This window comes from Ptychodera flava, chromosome 6 (genome assembly GCF_041260155.1).
Source record: "Ptychodera flava strain L36383 chromosome 6, AS_Pfla_20210202, whole genome shotgun sequence".
In the NCBI taxonomy this organism is placed as follows: Eukaryota; Metazoa; Hemichordata; class Enteropneusta; family Ptychoderidae; genus Ptychodera; species Ptychodera flava.
The window spans coordinates 34386548-34407430 of record NC_091933.1 but is presented as its reverse complement, the minus strand read 5'-3'; the positions used below and the strand labels follow the sequence as shown (position 1 = coordinate 34407430).

Here is a 20883-nt window from a genome sequence, read left to right as displayed (position 1 = left end):
GCCAATTACCACCTGGTGAAAACTTGAAACTGTGGATGGTATTGAATTAGCATCAGAACTGTGTTGGCTTGATAATGATAATTACATTGCCAAAACAGCATGGAAACCAAGGCTACTGGAAACTACTACTAGTAGTTACATAACTGTATTTGAAAAGGAAAAGGATTTTAAGGAAAGGAGCATTTACCTTGAGAAGTTCATCTTCGCTGCCGGCACCCTCATACCTTGTGAAGACTTCCAAGATGTTGTCACAGAATTGCGACTTTCTCATCATTATCTGTTTGTGTCTCATCGCTGACAGATCATCTTCCTCCTAGACAAATAGAATATACATCTGATGATTAAGCTATGATACCTTGGTGAGAATGTCAAAAACAACTGCTGCTTAATATTTAGAGCTGTGGGATTGGATTGAAAACCACAGCTTTAGCCCTTTCACCACCATGGTTTGGCCCAACCCTATTGTTTTCAATGGTGACTGTGGGCATGTTTACTGGGAATTAGGGGTGAATAAGTTGAAAGTGTGATCATGTTATTGAGCATCACTCCTTGAAAGTCTGCCAATATCAGTGGTAAGGTAAATGAATACGGCTACAAACATTTCAGTTAGAAAATTAATACCGTTACAATAAAATAAAGGCATGAGACTGGGCCACATGGCACAAGACCACTAATTCACTTCCAGGTTCGATACCCACAAAGATAGTTCAGGTGAAAAATAGTGCAGACCTATAAGTTTTGATACCTGCATGGATGCTTGTTTGGTTTGAACTTTAATGTGAAGTATTTTTGTAAAGATAATTGCCTGCTTGAATCCAAATGCAGACGTTTGTGAATAACGGTTATAGCATTCTGTTGTAATATACAAAATTATAAGGCCCATGGAAATCATAGCAATGAGCATGAATTTCTAACACCACTGAGGGCGCTATTTTCATTGCTATCTCAAAATTTCCTTGGACTTGCCCACATGAAAAATTCATCAGTAGTCCAGCTGACATTGACCTACCACTTGTCAAGAGGATTTGTGCCGCTGAATGTTTAAAAATAGGAAAATTGAGCTAAACGCTACTGTGGTGGTCAATGGGGAATTAATTGATGGTCTTGTACCATATGCGTGAACACCAGAGGGCACTCTCTTGTCTGCCATAAAATAAGAAACAAAACTTCTGTGGAGGATTCTGTATTGAGCTCGTATACTTTTCAATTGGCATATGGGTACAAATCTGAGCGTGACACTGAAATACTGTCAGGACTTTGTTGGCATTTATCGTTCCATATTTACCTTGTCAACAAGGGTTGCAAAGAGCATTTCGCCTTCTCTGTCCTGTTCATCCTGCAGTTCAGACAACAATGAGATCACAATCTCCTCATGGCCAACAACTCCACCTTTTGATCTTTCTTCCAATACAAGTCTCCTCACCACACTCTTGATGGCGCCACATTCCTCCAGAATGTCCAAGTTAATCTCCTGGTCATCTGAAGAAACCAAAAGGTAATAATTGTAGCAACACGTACACTTTTTTACAAAAGTCTTCATGATTGAGAGATAGCAAGGTAGCCATCATTCACAAGATGACATGTTATCAATCACATTTATGAATTTAAATGTAGTACATGCATTTGTTACATGTTGTCTGTGGTGTTTAAACAGAAGAACAGTATATGCACTCGGCATTGCCCCTTCCCCCCCCCCCAGGGTATCAAGGCTATTATTCCAGAACATTTCTCAATAATTGTCCCCAATAGGTATCAAGGCTGTCATTCCTGAACATTTCCCATGGACCTACCAGTAGGGGTTAGGTATTGGGTTTAGGGTAAATGTTGAGGGGGGGGGGGGGGTGTTAATAACTTAGATTTAAAAAAGGTGACTTACTAGAATGGCATTAACTAACCCAAACCCTTCCTACTTTATGAGGTCACTGACCCCTAGAGGTTTACTACTGGGACATATTTTGGACTAGGTTCAGGATATGTGTCTTGAGGAAAAATGTTGAAGTGGCAACTAATCAAGCAAACCCATGCTCAGTGAATATTTAACTTCCTGGATATTTAAGCATCGTGCAAATGTTGATGAGTTTGGAACATACAATGTATAGCTTCTAACAAAAATTTTCAATGTTTAGTTTTTCAACTCCTTCATCTTTGCTTTGCTTCATTCAACAGACTGAGTCTCTTAAATTTTTCAGTCTTAATTTCTTAACATTCCATTTCAATGAAGTCATATAAATAATAGAAGCATGTTACCTTTGTTTTCGTACTCCAGGGATTCTCGCTTTTGTTTCAATTCCATCAGTCGTTTTTGTCGGTCGTCTGGTGGCATCATCACAGCGGCCTGTCTCAAATCCTCGCTGCCTTCATCTGTCAGTATACTCATCATTAAATCACGCTCTGTCTTGTAGTACTTGTCAAGTTCCCTCATGACTGATAGCTTCCAGGCATCTAAATCACCTGTGGAATTTCAAAACAACAACAGAAATGATAGAGTGTCTCCAAAAAAAAAAAATTCACTTAAAAAAATAAAATAAATAGTGCTGCTCACTGTAACTTACAAATTTGTTACAAAATATAGCTACATGTGCAATATCAAACACTGCTGTTTGAAATGCAGACAAATTTTGTCACTATTGCATCTGTGGCTATTTTTACAGCTAGTGTGTTCTAAGTATTCATTGTTACCTACTAAGTGGTATTTTGTCATTGTTGCATGCATAATTTTCAAAGATGTGATTTAAAAATGCCGACAACTATTTCCTTTTAGCATATTAACCCTTTGAGTGCTGTAAATTTTCCCGTAAAAATGTTCTGCTGATGTGCAGCGTTGAATAAGCTGTTTCTCTGATCGGTCCATTGTCACTATTCACAGCGACTTAGGGAGTCTATTTGTATTGTTTTAATTATATCAGTAAGATTCAGCTACCCAATTGGATAAGAGCTTATTCAATGTTTAGCCCAAAATTTTAGTTCAAAATTTGAAACATTTTCACAATTTTTTTGTGATTTTTTTGACAATTTTGGACCAAATGGGCATCACTTTTCATCAGCTACCGTTTTTGATCAAATTTTGGAAAAAATCTGAAAACAATTGTCTGACTTACATTTATAAAGGCAGCAAAAATTGACTTTGGCACTCAAAGGGTTAAACCGGTAACTCTCGGTAGGGCCCTACCGAGAAAAATCGATGAAAATGGGCGGAGCAAAACATAACTAATATGGTTTCTTTGTGAACAAAAAGTAGCAAATTAAAACAGCTGGTTGAACACCTCCAAAAATAGAACGTGCACGCCACATACTGTAAACATTGACTGCACGGTGACTTTACGTATACTATTTTCACCCAATTTTACGGTTTACTTTCCATACGTTACATCCACTCATTTCCCCAATAGGTTTTCTTGAACATAGACTTTTTCGAAGTCTTACTGGAGCAGAGGTTCGGCGCGGCGTCGCCTCGGATTTGTACAAACCGTGATGACGTTGCCAGGCGATCGATCGACACTCCTTAGTTCTCATGCGTCATGGTATACGTTTCTCGTCCGAAAACGAAGCGTTTGTCATTGTATTCAGCGCCTTTTTGAATGATTCAACATAATGCATATCATGACAGTGGCAATAGCTATCCGCATCTTTGTATACGGGTAAACGATGCAGAAATCGTAGAAAATGTAGTTTTCTGCCACGGGATCTATTATCGGGGTTTTCCTCGGCTCAGTCATAGTATATATAGTGTACATCACTCTTGCAGGGAGTCTTGATTGAAGATAATAATGAAGCACCGTTTTGTCCAAACGCCGTCCTAGAAATGCCGCATTTCAGGAAAGAACGGGAAAAAATCAAAACAGTTCTGAAAAGAACAGCAAATTCGCCTACTAGATGTCCAAATTTATCGAGGTGGTTATTTCAATGGACGACGGACATTTACCACAATGCTCAACGGCCAGTCGTCTACCAAATTTTGTAGAGCTTTTGTCTTACAAACAATCCTTTCCTCGTTCGACCTTAGTTCAGCGAGGCAGGGCTGTGTCTCCATTATAAAACGTAGTTTCCACAGTTCTTGGATGGTAGTTGTAGTTTCCTTTTCAAAACTTTCGTTGTCTCATGAACTCGGCGCTGTCGGATGGGAGGGTACCGACGACTATTCCCCGGCTTCGATTACAAGTTTTATGGTGACCGAAATGAAATGTGGTGTCGATTTGTTGTCTTATGATTATTTCAAAAAGCTTCTGAAAATACTTATTTTAGAAATCAAACCTGTTAATATTTAATCACCAAAAATAAAATCAGAATAAAGTGATTTCATAAATTCTCCGAGCATTCGTTTCAATGTTCATCCCTCCTTATAAAATGGTGAGTTCTAGTATTTCGCTACTTTGAACGATCCCGCCAAAATCGAGTGCACTGCACTTCTACACTCTCCACGCAGTCGCGATACTATTCATTACAAACGCGTGGTAGTCAGAGTCAGACTGCTAATCACACTATGTCAGCTGGCTTTATGAAGATAGCGGTCACTGATGAGCACTAGAGGTAGCCACGGGAATTTTCTTTGCCAGGAATGAATTGGAGCTAACTGTGATGGGGATCGAGCGCGGACATTTGAGTGCAACTTATGGGACTGATTAGTACGGTGACCTCAGCTGCCGCCGGCGACGTTTGTCAACTCGACGTGTGATCACTGAGATCAGTATAAGTGACCCAGCACAGTGACGACCGAATATGCCGAAGGCGATTGCAGGCGTCAAAAAAATCCCGGTTTTGTCAGCACATTGGAGGCTACTTGTCTTTTTGAATTTTGACTTTGTTCGCTTTGTGTTGCATAGGCATGCACGGCTTTAGATCGGGAAAAAAAATGTATATCACTTTTGGAAACAGCTATAAAGAAGCGATAGTTACGCATATCGCATTGCGATGATTGCGCTTTCAACAGTATGTTGACTAGAGGGTAAAACTTGACATTTGAAAAGAAGATAGAAGATATACAGACAGTGTAGACAAAGTGAAAGATCATGCCAGAATTTGTGCTGGTACTTGTCCGTGGTCTCAACCCGAACATACCAGACGTACTTTATGCCGGGCATGAATGACAGTATAGGCCTTCCTGTCTGTAAAATGTACGGCTCAGGTAGGCCAACAAATGAAAACGGTCCTTTTCAGGACCAACAAATTTTCCAAAAAGAGAACTACCGAATCAAATGTGTTTGCATGTATTTGTTATACACAGTGTGTGTGCGTTTGTATCTTTCGGTACGCTCCGAGTATTTGGTGTTTTTCCCCGCCTTGAACAATCAACGCTACGTACGGAAAAAGTAAACAACGTATCGCTAATGACTCATTTGCAATTTGCATATCATGTCAATCATGCAGATTCAAACTGAACATCGAACGTTATACCGGCGATATTACCGGCAAATATTTTATCCTTTTTCTGGTTCCAGACGTCATTTCAAATTTAATTTCGTCAGAAACCAAGTATATTGTGCCCCAAATACTTATACACATATCCCTCAATTTCCAAGAAAAAAATTAATCGTTAGATTTCTTAATTAACGGTTTTTATGACGGCGTCCAGAGCGTACCGAGTACGTTTGAATATCCCACCATTATGACCACTCTCGTAGGTTCTCGCGCTTTTATACGGGAGTTGGGGCTCAAAGGGTTAATGGGAGAAATGGGAGAACAATGACAATGACTGTGAACAGACCTATTCAGTAAATTTATAGTCATACATCAAATAAGAAATTTGAAATTGTCTACTTCAATTTTGCAGAGAAAGTTCGGTTGTTATACAAGACTCTAATGTCATAGAATGTAAATATGAGTTTAGCAATAAACCAATTAAGTTTTGAAAATGCATGTGACTTTACATCTATTTAGACACACCTGAAATTTGAGGATTTGTAAAAGCAGGATAACTATTCAATATGCCCTATTTTATAATTTGAACCTGTTCATCCCCAATTCCCGGTAAATAATTCTACATTCATCAGTGATAACAATGGGTTTGGGCCAAACTATGTCATAAATGGGTTGAATGGTATGAAAGTCACCAGAATCTACAACTTCCAAAAATTGTCTTAAGTTAGTATTACAGATAGTGGCATGCAAGGATTTGTATCAGGAGCATGCCTGGCACTGACAGCTGTGTGAATGTCAAATACGTCGGTGTTGTTATGGGACACAACTGGAAATGCCGTTACCTTTTGGAGGTAATGCTTGATCATCAAATTCAGGTTCATCAAACAAACCCTGCTTCTTTCTGTGTTGTCTGTTGTTGTATCTGACTGCAGCCAGTCTCCTTTGTCTGGATTTGTCTTTTGTGATTCTGGTGAAACGAAAGGAACGACAAAAAAGTTGTGATTGGCGTGAATTTGGAGTGTGTTTCTATCTGAAAAAGAAACCATACAACAATTTCTGAGGAATGATAACCCCCTTTGAAAGCCTGAACTCCCTGAAACAGATGGAATTTTCCATATAACTCTTCTTTTGCAAACCACATCCAGTGACGGTATACCACGAGATTTTGACCACTTCACTTCATATATGCGCTCGCTATCATTCATGCATATATGTCGTGAACTGGTCAAAATCTTGTGGTATGCCATCACTGGGTGTGCTTTATTGCTTAAATATAATAATGGGTCTTATAAACATGGACGTTTTCATGACCCCCTAGTAGGTCAATTCTTGTCTGTCATCTGCTTTTGTCACACCAAAACTATTCTGTTAAAATATAGTGTTTCAACAATTTTTGCATCATTTTCAGAATTTCTCTCTCCCTTACCTAATGTTGATGTTTATGGGACATCTTTCAGCCATGCCCACCATCAAAGCAGTGCCCACAAACTTCTCTTCCCTGACAGCTCTGAATGTCTCTCTCTTCAGTCTTCCTAGGAGCTGCCCTCTTTCTTGTTCACCGAGAATCTTCCCGCCTTCCCCTCTGAGCATGCTCATTAGGTCCTCCATGTCCTCTTCATATCGGTGTTGGAGATCACCCAGCAAGTTGCCAGTCTTCCTGACTGGTGGAGGTTCTCCAATTTCTGTTGTGAAGAATAAGAGCAGTATGCATCTTTGGTTGCCTTCATGAAGATTACTTTTGTTGTGTTATTGTATTTTAGCTCTGATTTTTTCTCCTTGTACAGTAAAGTTGACAATTCTACTGTCATAGTCATTGATAGCTTATATAAAGTGTCATCATAGTAGGAATCTTGGAAAATAGCTAAACCCTTTGTACAAAATCTAATGCTTATGATATCTTCCTGTGAAAGTTGTATCTTGACCTGGACTCATACATGTATATCACACACATTATGTTTTTCAGCCTATGGCACTCATGACAATGTATGTGTTGCAAATATGCTGCTCTACCAGCGCATTTAACAATTATCAAATGAAAAATCAATGTAATCTTTTGGCTACTTCGAGGCCACATGATCACAAAATGTTTTGTTTAAATTTCATAGAACATTTAACAAATGAGGAGATGTAAACTTTGAGAACAAATAATGTTACATTTGTACATAAAGGGATGTTACAGATCGATAGTTGTCAGAATTAAAAAGATTAAATGATAATGACAGTTTTCCTTTAATACAACTACATGTAACATTTGAAGACACTACCACTCTTTACTCTAGTGTACACAGAAATCTCATTGTATGTATCTATAAAAAGCAACATACCACTGTCAGCCATTTGTGGATCTTGGTTGAGTCTGGCTTGCTTCTCCTGGAATTTCTTGTCGTATTCAAGTTTAATTCTTCCCATTACATCTTCAAGATCGAGAGGCAACTTGGAAAAGAAAAGATGAAGAAGGCGTGATCAAATTTACTTTTAAAACACACCACCTTTAATTCTTTTGTGGGTGCTGAAAAAAGTGGACTTGGTGCAGCTTTGTGCTCTGCTCTATGATGGAAGGACTGTGCACTGATTGAAACCAGTAGCAGTTGCAGTACGTATACACATACAAGTACTGGTACAGTAGTGCACACTCTGAAGGGTAGACTCTCCACAGTCGCTGTGCCTGTTTTGTGCGCGCCCACGACGGGCCTGCATTCGAAGACTACGCTGTGCAGCTGTGAGCACGCGCTGCCAGACACAGCGACTGTCCGTTTTGCAAGGGTATGAATATTCATAAGGTAGTGACCTCAAAAGAAACACCTATCTAACTGGGCGGGAGAGAATATGTACTAGTAGCCGGTAGACCTATATACGTGGTATGTTTTTATTTTCATTTTTAAGTTTATTTGACCATGGTACTTGTCATTTTTATTTGATTAACGGACGTGTGGAGTTCTATAAAGTACCCGGATCAGGCAGAAATCCGACCGGTCGCTTGCAAGAACGTCCAGACCCTGGGATTCGCGTCGCGTCTCTGAAGGGCGCATGTTCCAACAAGGGAGAACGCGAATCGCAGGGTCTCTGCCAGACTATATGAAGGGCTGTAAACTGTTAAAAATTAAATTCTATGCCACACTGGATAGTTTTAGCATGCACAGTTGAAGATATGAGATATTAGTGATCAAACTTGAAAGATATAAGAATGTCTTACTATCAAAGTTTGAAGATATTGGACAGTTTTACCATCAACACTTAAGATAATGCATGCTTTAACCTATAAAAGTCACAGATAGTGGGACTTTTCATCATCTAAATTTGAAGTTATTCAACTAGATTCATGATTTACCTTGGCAAAGTCTCCAAGCAGTCTTCCAAGTTCATCAAGTTTGCCTTCTTGTCTGAGACGTCTCTCTTCTAAGATCTTCTTTTCCAATAGTTTTTCTCTTTCACCAGAAGACATATTCTTCCAGGCAACATCCCCATGCTGTCGTATCAGAGAATCTGACAACAGTTTCTCCCTGACATTGAAAACAAAAGTGAGTATGTAAACAATGGCCACTGGCTGACTTTTTAACTTATGTACAACACTCCACTAATTCTTGTTTTCCACTGGCAGTGACTTTATGTGCCATGTGTTTATGATGAAATATGCTTTGCACAAGGGAAATTAATATAACTTTTGTTTTGTTTTTTAACTTTCTAAGCGATGTAAGACCTCTCTGATTGACATGTGTCTCAAGATTTGTTTTACTTTATTCTGTTATTGGAAGGCTGCTATCACTCCCTGCATACCTCTAAAGAGGATGGTTATTCATGTGATGTCTTTTAGTGTTATGGATCATGTCAATCTATCTGATGCAAAGGTACGAAGTAACCATTTTGTGATCACCTAAATTAGTGGTGGAACAATTCTATCAGGCATATAACTTTGACCATGTTCCAGATTTCACTCTTTACCAAACAGGGATATAATAGTGTCAGATTTGCTATACTACCAGGGTGCTTTCACTGGCATGATGACATCATACAGCTACTACTAATGACATGTCATCATGCAACTCAGCTGATGACATCATACAATTAATCTGATGACATCACACCACTCACCTGATGAATCACACCATTCACCTGATGACATCACACAACTCACCTGATGATATCATATTTACTCTCCAGAGACTGTATCAACTGTTGTTCTTCATGGGTCAACTCAAAGGTTCCCAACACCACTGCTGAAATGTTATCCAGCCACTCCTCCACTAGGCTTCTCTCTTCAAATTTCTTCATCTCTGTCAGGTCTTTCAGACTCTACACATTCACAGAAAATGAAATTGTGGTTTAATTGATCAAGAAATTTCAATTTTACAATAAGCGCTCATTTCTAATCATCACTAGCCATGAATATTGATGATTCTTTGATCATTTATGATAAAAACATTAGTATGTTATTTATCATCCACGTTTCTCTTATAAAGACTTGTCTGATTCAACCATTTCACCCTACATCCAAGTAAACAGGTCCAAAATGACCATCACTAACAATAGGTTTGGACCAAACCAAAACGTTGCAGGGTTAAATTTGCTCACCTTGTTTTGCATGTTGGAAATGAGCAAGTTCATTTCTCTGTCTTGTTTCTGTTGTAAGTCAGCCAACACATTAGCAGACACCATTATTTCTACCAAGTTGTGACCAAATTTCACCTCTTCACGTCTTTGGAATAAAAGAAAAGAAATTGTGAGACCAGCCACAAGTAAGAGACTGTTTCTGTAGAATTTCAGTAAAATTTGTTGGAGTCATAGCTTTGTACACCATCTTCACCATCCAGTGTAACACTGCTATGACAGTATGTTATAACAATATTTAAACATCCACTTTAAAGATCAAATGGATATGAGACAGTTCAGAGTTCCCAACACAGATGAACACATGAACTAATAATTTTGATGAAAGTAAGAAAATACCTATCCAATTTGAATGAGACTTTTGTTGTGTTGAATGGACACACCTGGTTTTCTCAGAGTACTTTGTGTCATTATTTCTTATCACACTCTCTGTACAACATACTGACATTGCCAGTATTCTGTTTATCAATGCAGTCTATATGAGAATACGTCATCGTTGAATAGCGAATTACTCCTAAAATTAAGCCATTTAGATGTGTGGGACATTTTAAAATTTACTGAAAATTGCTGAAAGTTTACTGAAAAGTACAACAAAGCAGGCCTTGCATACCATGTATATCACTAAGGGCCCTGTCACACCTTGACAATTTAGCCAGTGTATGCCGATGTACGAAAATTCTCTTAAATACTGGCTTACGCTGAACTACGATGAAGTTTTCAATTTTGGGCACATACATATTAATAACGTAATCATAGTTTAAAAATACGTTTTGGGTATGCTAGACAATTATCTTGACACATTTTGACTTATGAGTAACTTACAAGTAACGTGTGCATAACCTACATGTACCTACAACTTATGGCACACGTGTGCGGGACGTATGAGTCATACGCTGGCATGTCGAAAAGTTTTGTGCATGCATAAAAAATTTTCGACGACCTCGCCGTGCTACGACGTATACCAGCGTGCTCCAGCGTGCTCATAACTTATACAAAACTTATCCATAACGTATTTGAAGTGTGCCCAGCATATTCGCCAAATTTTTCATAAGTTGGCATACGCTGGCTAAATTATCAAGGTGTGACAGGGCCTCTATACACTTACACAGCAGAATAGAGGTATCATATAGAACACACATTCAGAAAGTATCATTACACATAAAACCAGGTACAATTGATGTGCAGTGTATGTAAGCCCCTGCAGTGAAGGGTGTTTTCACAGTGGCTGCCAGTCTTGTCCAACCCGGAGATCACAATAATTCTAACACTTCCAAGTAAACTTTAAGCAATTTCAAGTAAAGTTTAACCCTTTGAACCCGGCTCGGACAAAAGCGTCCGCATGTCATAGGGTACCAGGGGGTCACAGGGTGCAAAGGGTTAAACATGTCTAAGCCAAGCTGTGATAATGTCAGTAGGTGTATGCAACAATGTAAACTCATGAATAACCACACTTGTTGATACTGGTACTGTATCCTGGCCTAGTCTTTGACACTGGTTTTTATAGAATGATTATGGAATAGACCAGGAATCTGCAGTTTGATACAGAAGAACTCTTAAACATTCAACAAATTTGATGGATGGAGTCCCTTATAACACGACTGTGTGAGTATCATTGGCGTCATCTTCTTGGCACATAAAGTGAACCCCCAAAACAATGTACCATGTCAGTTTAAAGTTTGTATCTTTGATTTACTGTACCTCTGTTCATGGTAGAGTCCAACACCCTCCTGTAATAACCGTCGATGCAAAGAGCGTTTGGACATCAAATACTGAGACGGAGACTGTCTCCAATTCGTTCTCTGAGCTCGTAGTTCTTTCAGTCTCTTGTCTCTCTGGTCCTTGCTGAGACGTCTTCCAGCTGATTTGGCTGTCTCACTTTCCTTGCCTTGCAAGAGATATATCATCACCTGGAAAAATACATGAGTGCAGGTGAAAATTTACGGAAACATGCATGGAATGGTTGCAAGTTACAGCTTTTGCATTGTACATGTACATACATTTGAAGCATGCTGGCCTGCAGAAAATCCATGCAGCTGTTCTCTAAAAGTACAAAACATTATAGTTTTCAATGGAAAATTTTCAAGTGCTTTGAAAAGGAAAACAACAGTGGATAAACATCAGGATTTTGCTTCATTGTTTTGTTAAACTATTTGATAAGTTTAATGTGTCCGTTAGCATAACATGCGGAAGTATTGTTGAAACTCTCTTTTTTTTCTTCTCAACACAACATTCTGCAGTAAAGACACACAATTGCATACAGGATGTTATCGGTGCTGTCACAGAGTCTCTGTACAAAGACAGAGCAATGACCTGACTACCCATGTTGATCTGAGGACAGAATTATTCAAAGTGCCACATAATTTAGTATGGTCAAAAATTATTTGAATAGTCAGTCAAAGCATAGAGTGTCACAAATTAGAACTTATGACTCACAAATTTTATCTAAATAATGATCAAGATTTATCTTACAACTAATTTTTCACTCACCTCGCTCTCATGGGCATGTTTCTTCACAGCAGTCGTCACAATATCTTCATGTAAATCCACAACACCTTTCTTTAGATTGTCATGTAATCTTTCATCTTCAAACTTTGTGGATTTCTTTGACTTCCATGTTTGTAAACGGTGCAGAGCCAGGGATTCTTGCCTGCTACGATCATAGTCAAACCTTGGGAAAAATCAATGCAAATTACCATGTATGATGTCTGATATATGTCTCTACACGTCCAAAGTATGATGAAGGGCTTGCTTTTGCTGTTTGGAACTGAAAATTAAAATCTGTGATGACTGTAAATCTCAGAAAGAAACGCGGTAATAACACATCAAAACTATGAAAACCTCATAAACAAGTGAAAAATTAGCATTCTGCTTTCCATTCTATGGGGCTCATTCATCCTCTTATAAACATTTGGACTCTTGGATCTTCAAGAAATCTCTGTTACAAACAGACTCTGATACCGCTTTCATATGATTATTTACAGAATACCAATTCATGAACATTGTACAGCAGAGTAAAAGTTGACAAGTAGTCAGTGCAGGACTGCAAACCTAGGCACTGATCATCGAAAGCTGAATGAGACCAACATATTGCTCTTTGTGTTGTCCATCTCAGAGAGCATTTTTGAAAGATTTTCTCTCTTATTATTGGATAATTGTGATATCACTATTACCATAAACTCAATGTTTTTGAAGTCATCTTTGTCAATGGTTTCAAAACAAAAAATATTTCTTTACACATTCAAAATATTTGTAACAATATATAACTTGTCACAGTGGTTTTCAGATTTTTTATATAGGCATGATTTATACAGTCAGAGACGTTACACACAAATATTACTTTGAAAATGTAGCATGATAAAAACGGCAGAATTGGAATTACTTTGTGACTCTGTTCACTGACTTTCTGATTGGTCTATTTTCTCCCTGTTTTATTTCAGTGTTGAATCATTTTGTTTGCTATGCTTATATTTTGCTACCACACACATTGAAGCTTTGATGTTTTTTGTGATAAAAATGTGCAAACAACTTGACATGACTTACTTAGCACTTTTATACAACTGTGGTCTTTCAGCCAAGCCTGTAGCCGTGTTTGCAAACTCAAAGGACTCCTCCTGCTGGGCGTATCTCAGATGGCATAGGATGTGTGCATACTGTGTTATCATTTCAGCCTTGGTCAGTGTCCGGCTGCTACCTGTACTCAGTCTGGCCAGAAGATTCTCTTTCTCCGCAGAGTGACGCTGGTGGAGATCAATCAGTAATTCACCACTTGTACTCTCACCTGCATTGATTTGTAGCAAAGAAATTAATGTGATAACTAAACAAGTACATTTATACAAAGGTTATCTGATTTTCGAGGACTTTTTCAGCAATTTTCAAGGACTTTTTGAGATCTACAATACCATTTTCCAGATGTAATTTTTACAACATATCATTTTAATACACTGTATCATTTTACGAATCACAACTTATCATCTTCATTTTTGAAAATTGAAGGTGCATTATCAATTTCCAGGACTTTCCAAGAGGCTTTTAATAATCCAGGACTTTCAAGAACTTTCCAGGAGCGTACAGACCCTGTACTGTACACAGATGAAAAAAATTCTTTCTACCCTTTTCTCTGTTGTATATGTGTCTGTCTGTCTACCAATCTTCTGTCAGTCTGATCTCTCTCTCTCTCTCTCTCTCTCTCACACGCACACATACACAATAACATTTCAATTCACAACTGAATTATGTGACTAAAAATCAATTTTCTCTTCAATTACTGGAAACTATGTTGAAATCCTCAATGTTTTGAAATTCCAATGTAAAAAGTAAATAAAGAAAAGCTGACATATCTAACACAAAGTAAACTACAATAATAAACAGACAAATTGCATTGGTTATGGTTATTTCATATAAATAGTACAATCACTCACCCTTTATAAGTTGTTGGTATTCTTGATTCAGTGTCTCATTGATATCATCATCAGTTTTTCCATCAGACAGCCACTGTGATCTTTTACTTTCATCATCAATCCGACGATTTTCATGGATGTGAAGAAGTTCACCCATTGTTGCAATCAATCGGCGTTCATAGAGCTGCTGGGATTCAGCTAACTCACCGACTTTGTCAACCTTGTTTTCTCTGCGATATCTCTTCTCCTTGACCTTCAACTGTAGTAGCAACTCCTGCTGCTCGCTCTCACTCAGTGTGGACCACACCGTGTCTCCTGTCAAGTCAATGTGTGTAAAGTCAACTATTTGATCCTAAAACGGGTTCAATGTGAATTCATTGCAACCCATGCATGACCTCATCTAACCCACTACATTCTATGCATGACCTAATTAACCCACTGCAACCTATACAGTCATGACATAATCTAGGCAACTGCAGCCTGCACATGACCTAATCTAACCCCTGTAATCTATACATGACCTAATCTAACCCACTGCAACCTACACATGACCTAATTTAACCCACTGCAACATATACATGACCTAATCTAACCCACTGCAACCTACATATGACCTAATTTAACCCACTGCAACATATACATAACCTAATCTAACCCACTAGAACCTATACATGACCTAATCTAACCCACTGCAAACTATACATGACCTAATCTAACCCACTGCAACCTACACATGACCTAATCTAACCCACTGCAAACTATACAATGACCCTACCTATCAAAGCCATTGCTGCAACCCAAATTTGTTCTTCATTAAGCAAGTGAAACAAGCTTACACATGTACAAATACCTACCAACATTTTTCTGGATGAGTTCCCAGAATAACTTCTCCCTTAAGATGTCATATTTGTTCTCAAGAGCATCCAAAAGGTCATTGACCCCTACCCTGTCCCGTGGTTTGTGTACGTCAACATCTTCCCCATCGTCAAAGATCAGTGCCTCTATGCCTTGCTGTTCCCACCTTGGAGGAAGAGGAATGTTACAATGGCATAAGGATATTAGACATACATGTACTAAATCTTGCTCAAGTTGCAATGGTTCATATTTGTAATGCATGTAAACACTATACATCCACATCACTTTTAAAAGAAGGCCTTTCACAATTCTCCACATTTCAAAAACTTCAAGTTCCTGTAGTTCTTTATCCCAAGTAAAGTTAACTCAATCTTAAGGCTCCAGACACAAGCTGGAACATTCAATGTATTTTCTAGTATTTTTGTTCGGTTTCTAGTGCTTCTTTTAAAATCATGTCAACATATGAAATGTTGAATTGAACTTTATCAATACTACAGGTATGCCTGTGTATTGTGTCATGTAATGCTGAAAATTAAATTTAGTCTAGACAGGAGTTCAGTGGTAAACAATAACATTGTTTACCATATATATTTTGTATTACATTAACAAGGCCCATACTTTGTATTTTAACATCTATTTAAGGAAAAAAAGATAGGAAAATGCAAGTTTTTCACAGAACAAAAATAATGAAAATGTTATAAAAATTTACAGCTATTGCCCCCTTAAGTTTGCAAATAAATGATAAAGGACTTGGCAAAATTAAATTGATAATTTTATATATATATCATTTAAATTGAGGATAACAATAGAGAATGTGGTGCTGTCGTTCATTCAAATTCACAAAATGAAATTGTGAGATTATCATTATTTCACTATAATCATTATTTCATTTCAATTATTAGATAAGTATATCTCTATTTCATAAAACATGTTTGTGATATCTCATCTTCAATGGGACAAATAACCGCATAGGAAACATACTAGGGTACATGTATCAAAGATTAGACCTACCTGTTTAACTTTCTCTTGGCACTCCTTTGGAATTTATCCTGATACGCTTCATTTTGTAACGTTGTCTTTGCAATGCTCTGGTCATCTTCCTAAAGAGCAAATGAAAAATGTCTGTAAACCATGCTCTTGGAGTCGAATGATTTTGAACAACCACTAACAGATCACTTACTTACCCGTGTGTATATAATGGATAGGCCAGACAAATGACACAGTATGCAGAAAAGCATAAAACTGTTCGTTGCACCAATAGTAGTTTGAGAATCTTGTTGCACATTGTACACATTTCACACTATTCTTTCACATCAGCGGCCATTTCTCTTTGTTTTGAATCACAATTGTATTCTCTGCAATGGTGTTGTTGCATAGATATTCTTTGCAAGGTCAGCACACAGGGCAGTAACATACATGTATATAAACAAGGAGAATATACTATATATACTGTGGTTTGTTCGGTGACTATTTTAGATGGGACTAGGATAGATCTTGGTGTGCAACCAACAAAAACTAACAATGGTGAGTGCATGTACAAAAATGTACTGGGGTTAGAATGACACAGGCAATTGCTCATTGCTCTTACTAAATTTTCTGTTTTATATATAACCGTTTGCACACCTGAAGGAGTTGTTTTGCCTGTTCATATCTTTTACTTTCACGTCTGCGTAGCTCTGACTCAAGTTTCTCTTTCTCTTCTTGAAATTCTGATTCAGTCATCGGATCTCCTGTTGGAATGCTGCACAGCCACATCCGGATTTCATGGAAAGACACAGGATCACTGGAAAAGTCGCGAGACTTCATAAATTTTCTCCAGGTCGATATGGAAAACTTCTCCTCGTGGGTAGCTCTGAAGAGCAACAGAGCGTCTTTCACAGAAATGGTGCTGGTTCCAGTGGTGTCCAGTGCTTTGAAATCCCACAGCAACTTCTGTTCTAGACTTTTCCGTCTCTCCATCTCAAGTAGGACAGGCATGAAATGCTCTCTGGTACACTTCTCATCTGCATCTTCTCCGCAAACCTGTTCGACAGCGGCAGATACTTGGTCTTTGTCGATGGACGAAAAGTAAATTGCCTCATGGAAGTCTTTTAGTTGTTGGACGGTAATGTAACCTTGGAACATTGGATCCAAGATGGTGTAAATTGCGTCAAGTTCTGCCTCCTCCAATGGGAGGTTACTCTCTCCCACTGTCAAAACCATGATTGGAGGCACTGGACGGATTCAAACTGTTGTGTCAATATCTATCACAAAAGAAAAATATGCAGACCTACATATCAATTATAACTGGTTTGGTCCTTACAGTTGGCATGTCACTGGGTAAAGAAACACACACACACACGCACACACACACATATACATTATATAATATATAATACAATACAATATATAATATAATACTTTATATATATATATATATATATATATATATATATATATATATATATATATATATACACACACTGGTGTATGTGTGAGTGTATACATACATACATACAAACATACATACATACATACATACATATATATATATATATATATATACGATAAATATGAGAACACATCAAGTATGTTTGGTACCTATTACTCGAGTTTTCACGCATACACGCGATCGTCAGATAGGCAGATTTTATTGATAAATAAAATCTACCTATCTGACGATCGCGTGTATGCGTGAAACTCGAGTAATAGGTACCAAACATACTTGATGTGTCTCATATTTATCGTAATATTGCTCTGCATCCCTGCATCGAGCACTTTACCCCTCTGAGAAGATACAAACAAGTTTTGGTGTGTATATATATATTATATATATATATATATATATATATATTATATATATATATATATATATATATATATATATATATATATATATATATATATATATATATATATATATATATGCATGCTTTAGGACTCACTTTCATTTATATGGTTGGGATGTACCACTATAGGTGGTCTTAAAATTTGATGAATAACATATTTTTTTATGGTGACACTTTGAAATCAAGTCAGAGCATTTGTTTAACAGCGTAGATTTAGCAGCATTTATTGTGTGTAACTTTCCTGATCGACAAAGATTACATCGCTTGCATGAAAGTAACTCCATGCTCTATCAATAATTGACCATGATGCATGAATGCCCTGGTTCTTGCTGTTAGAGACCAAATATACTTTGAATAAATACTGTTCTCATACTTGGAGGAAACCGGTGTGTCAATATATATCGCAAAAGAAAAATATACAGACCTACATATCAATTATAACTAATTCAGTTCTCACTGTTCCAGTGTTCGTATGTTACTGGGTGAAGAAATACATTCATAAACCACGGTCCATAAATTATAAACTTTGGAGTTTGAAAAAGATCAGAGCCAAGTTACATTGTTGGGGGGTTTCTCCCAAACTCACTATACAGATTTATATCTCTCTTCGAAAATTAAAACCTGATATACGTGCAGCCCTCAGTCCAAGATGGGTGTTTTGCTTTCGAATGTCTTGTCACACTGAGGGTACTGTCAACATGACGTTTCTAAAAATAACACGATCAATCTCAAGAGATCCGGTTTCTTCAAAACACACCTTTGAAAAAGGAATAACACTGACATTGCAGCGCCTCAATCGCCCTAAGACGATTTGAAAAATATCTAACTTACCCCTGATAGTACTACCAAAATTACAACGAATCTCCTTTTTCCCGTCACACAGATTGAACGTGCCGAGACCGAGAAGGTCGTTTACCTGGGTCCTTAGATCCCAGGTAGCTTACATATGACGTAAACGTAACCATGGACCGCTCTAGCTCTCTTAAAAAAGTGTTGAGACCGCCTTTAGCGTATATATTGTTATGATTCTATGATACAGTGAATAAAAGTTTTTACTTATAAGGTACATCTGATCATTTTTGTAGTTCAGAATCTTAATCTTTAACCTTTGACATCATTTTTTTGGGCATTTCTAGAGCAAAAACCACTATCTGTGGATTGTTTTGAAAATATTATGAACGTCAGAGGGGGACTACAATATTGCATTATGGGGTAAGTATGGCGGCGCCCTCCGAGCTTGACGTTTCTGAATGGGATCGGAATATTCAAAAATACTTGCCCAAATCATGTCGGAAGAGGAAGAGTGATATAATGAACAATATCATAGCTGTTGCAGAAGGAGTTAAACCAAGTTTTCTGTTCGATTATGCGATAGCTGACGCAGAGGACCTGCAGATGTTCCTCGATCGCCAAGATGTCACACAAGGATTGAAATGCCTTCTGCTGCTCGATGATGTCTTCGTGTACAATCCGACCACACTGAGAACACATTTAAATTGTTTAGAATTTAGTGAAGAGGAGCATTTCCTCGTCGACGTCTCTGGGGAGCTGCGGCATCCACGGGTTGTTCAGGGGGAACGTCAAAGGCTTGTTAAACGTCACATAGGCCAACTACAGACGTCGCTACATGAAGTTGGGACAGATACTTGCGATAGTGACAAACCTCTGGTTATACCTCCTCTTGATTACGAACAGTGGTGTATACCGACCATGTTTGGTGTTCTACTTGGCTATCCGGCTGTTTACTGGGATAATGGAAAAATTGATGGACCCGCGAATTGTCTTGGGATGACCCCATTGATAGTTCACAAAATCTGTACTGAAATTCGCACAAACGCTGACGATCATCAAGTGCAGTCTCGTGTGATAAGCCCGACAGAAATTTACTCTTTCAGTGTTCCAGAAAGTCTTAGTCCAGCATTCGAAAAACGCATAATTACTTGGATTGATTCTGTCAAACAGAAGGTTGCAAACAGTAAATTCCTAACACTTAGTCAGTACAGTCAATCGACCGTATGTTTACCGACTGTCTCTCTCTGAATGAGAAAAGTCTGACTTGCAAGGACTCTGCCTATCAACCGCCAACCATTTCGCTCAATTTGGAAGAGAAAATCAACAGTCAACTATCACAGTCTGAACATGATGTAAAAAAGTCCCTTTGTTACGTCCATGATCTGAATGGCTTAAATCATAAGCTATTTTCTCGCTTTCCATAAAATTTTCTAGTAAATTTTTTTTTAAGAAATTAAAGAATTTGTACATGATGTGAAAAGAGTGTGTCAGTTGCTGTTTCCACTACTAGTCTTAGTTCTTTCATGATTGAATGTGGTCAATGCAAGGAATTTAGTTTCACATTCCGATGTAGGACGTTTGATGCCTGAATGCATCCATTGCAGTTTCATATACTACTACTTCTTCACCTCAGCATAGTTCTGCATACAGTCATAGGGAATCAAACATGTACAAATCACAAATTTTTAAATGATACTTACATGTATGTTCAGTTTCTCATCACTCTTTCACACCAACTTCCCTGCCCTGGTCTAGGACCTCTCCTCAGTTACGACACGGACAAGACTCCTAGTCTGTGGTTATGATATACTATGCTTCAACTGTAGGTTTTGAAACTGAAGAGAGGTTCTAGACAAGGTCTGCCCATGGAAATACTGTAAATACAGTGGCGGGGGGGTACTAAAACATGGACTGATGGTGAAAGAATTGAATGTTGGAGGAAGCCACCAGAACTTTAGCCACCGGTACATTTAACCCCATCACCACAATGGTTTGGCTCAAACCCACTGTTATCAATGGAGAGTGTGGACTTCTCTACAGAGAATCCAGTG

General features: G+C 38.1%; 2 protein-coding genes across 4 annotated transcripts in view; one reads left to right on the top strand and one right to left on the bottom strand.

Moving 5' to 3' along the window:
- The window catches only part of LOC139135573 (trichohyalin-like), a 66774-nt gene extending 47748 nt beyond the window's left edge, over positions 1-19026 (bottom strand). For 2 of the 3 annotated variants that reach the window (XM_070703035.1, XM_070703037.1), the window contains exons 1-17: positions 18872-19026; positions 16836-17455; positions 16224-16312; positions 15212-15378; positions 14379-14672; positions 13501-13738; positions 12448-12628; positions 11659-11867; positions 9925-10048; positions 9488-9645; positions 8684-8855; positions 7680-7788; positions 6782-7037; positions 6198-6322; positions 2248-2451; positions 1286-1479; positions 188-313 (exon numbers count right to left, since the gene is read on the bottom strand). In XM_070703035.1, coding sequence (XP_070559136.1) covers positions 188-313; positions 1286-1479; positions 2248-2451; positions 6198-6322; positions 6782-7037; positions 7680-7788; positions 8684-8855; positions 9488-9645; positions 9925-10048; positions 11659-11867; positions 12448-12628; positions 13501-13738; positions 14379-14672; positions 15212-15378; positions 16224-16312; positions 16836-17414 — 3225 coding nt within the window. In that variant the 5' untranslated portion in view covers positions 17415-17455; positions 18872-19026. Of the gene's footprint in view, positions 1-187; positions 314-1285; positions 1480-2247; positions 2452-6197; positions 6323-6781; positions 7038-7679; positions 7789-8683; positions 8856-9487; positions 9646-9924; positions 10049-11658; positions 11868-12447; positions 12629-13500; positions 13739-14378; positions 14673-15211; positions 15379-16223; positions 16313-16835; positions 17482-18871 lie in introns of all 3 variants that reach the window. The other variant, XM_070703036.1, reaches the window with a different exon arrangement.
- A 232-nt stretch (positions 19027-19258) lies between these two features.
- On the top strand, positions 19259-20684 carry LOC139134457 (UPF0739 protein C1orf74 homolog). Its single transcript, XM_070701317.1, has 2 exons — positions 19259-20015; positions 20659-20684. Exons 1-2 carry the CDS (start codon positions 19259-19261, stop codon positions 20682-20684), a joined length of 783 nt encoding a protein of 260 aa, XP_070557418.1.
- Positions 20685-20883: the final 199 nt, after the last annotated feature.

Excerpts from the sequence above, each read along its gene's own strand:
- LOC139134457 (XM_070701317.1), top strand. The coding sequence starts at position 19,259 with ATGGCGGCGCCCTCCGAGCTTGACGTTTCTGAATGGGATCGGAATATT. Across the intron at positions 20,016-20,658 it reads CAAACAGAAGGTTGCAAACA|GTTTTGAAACTGAAGAGAGG; the intron begins GTAAATTCCTAA and ends CTTCAACTGTAG.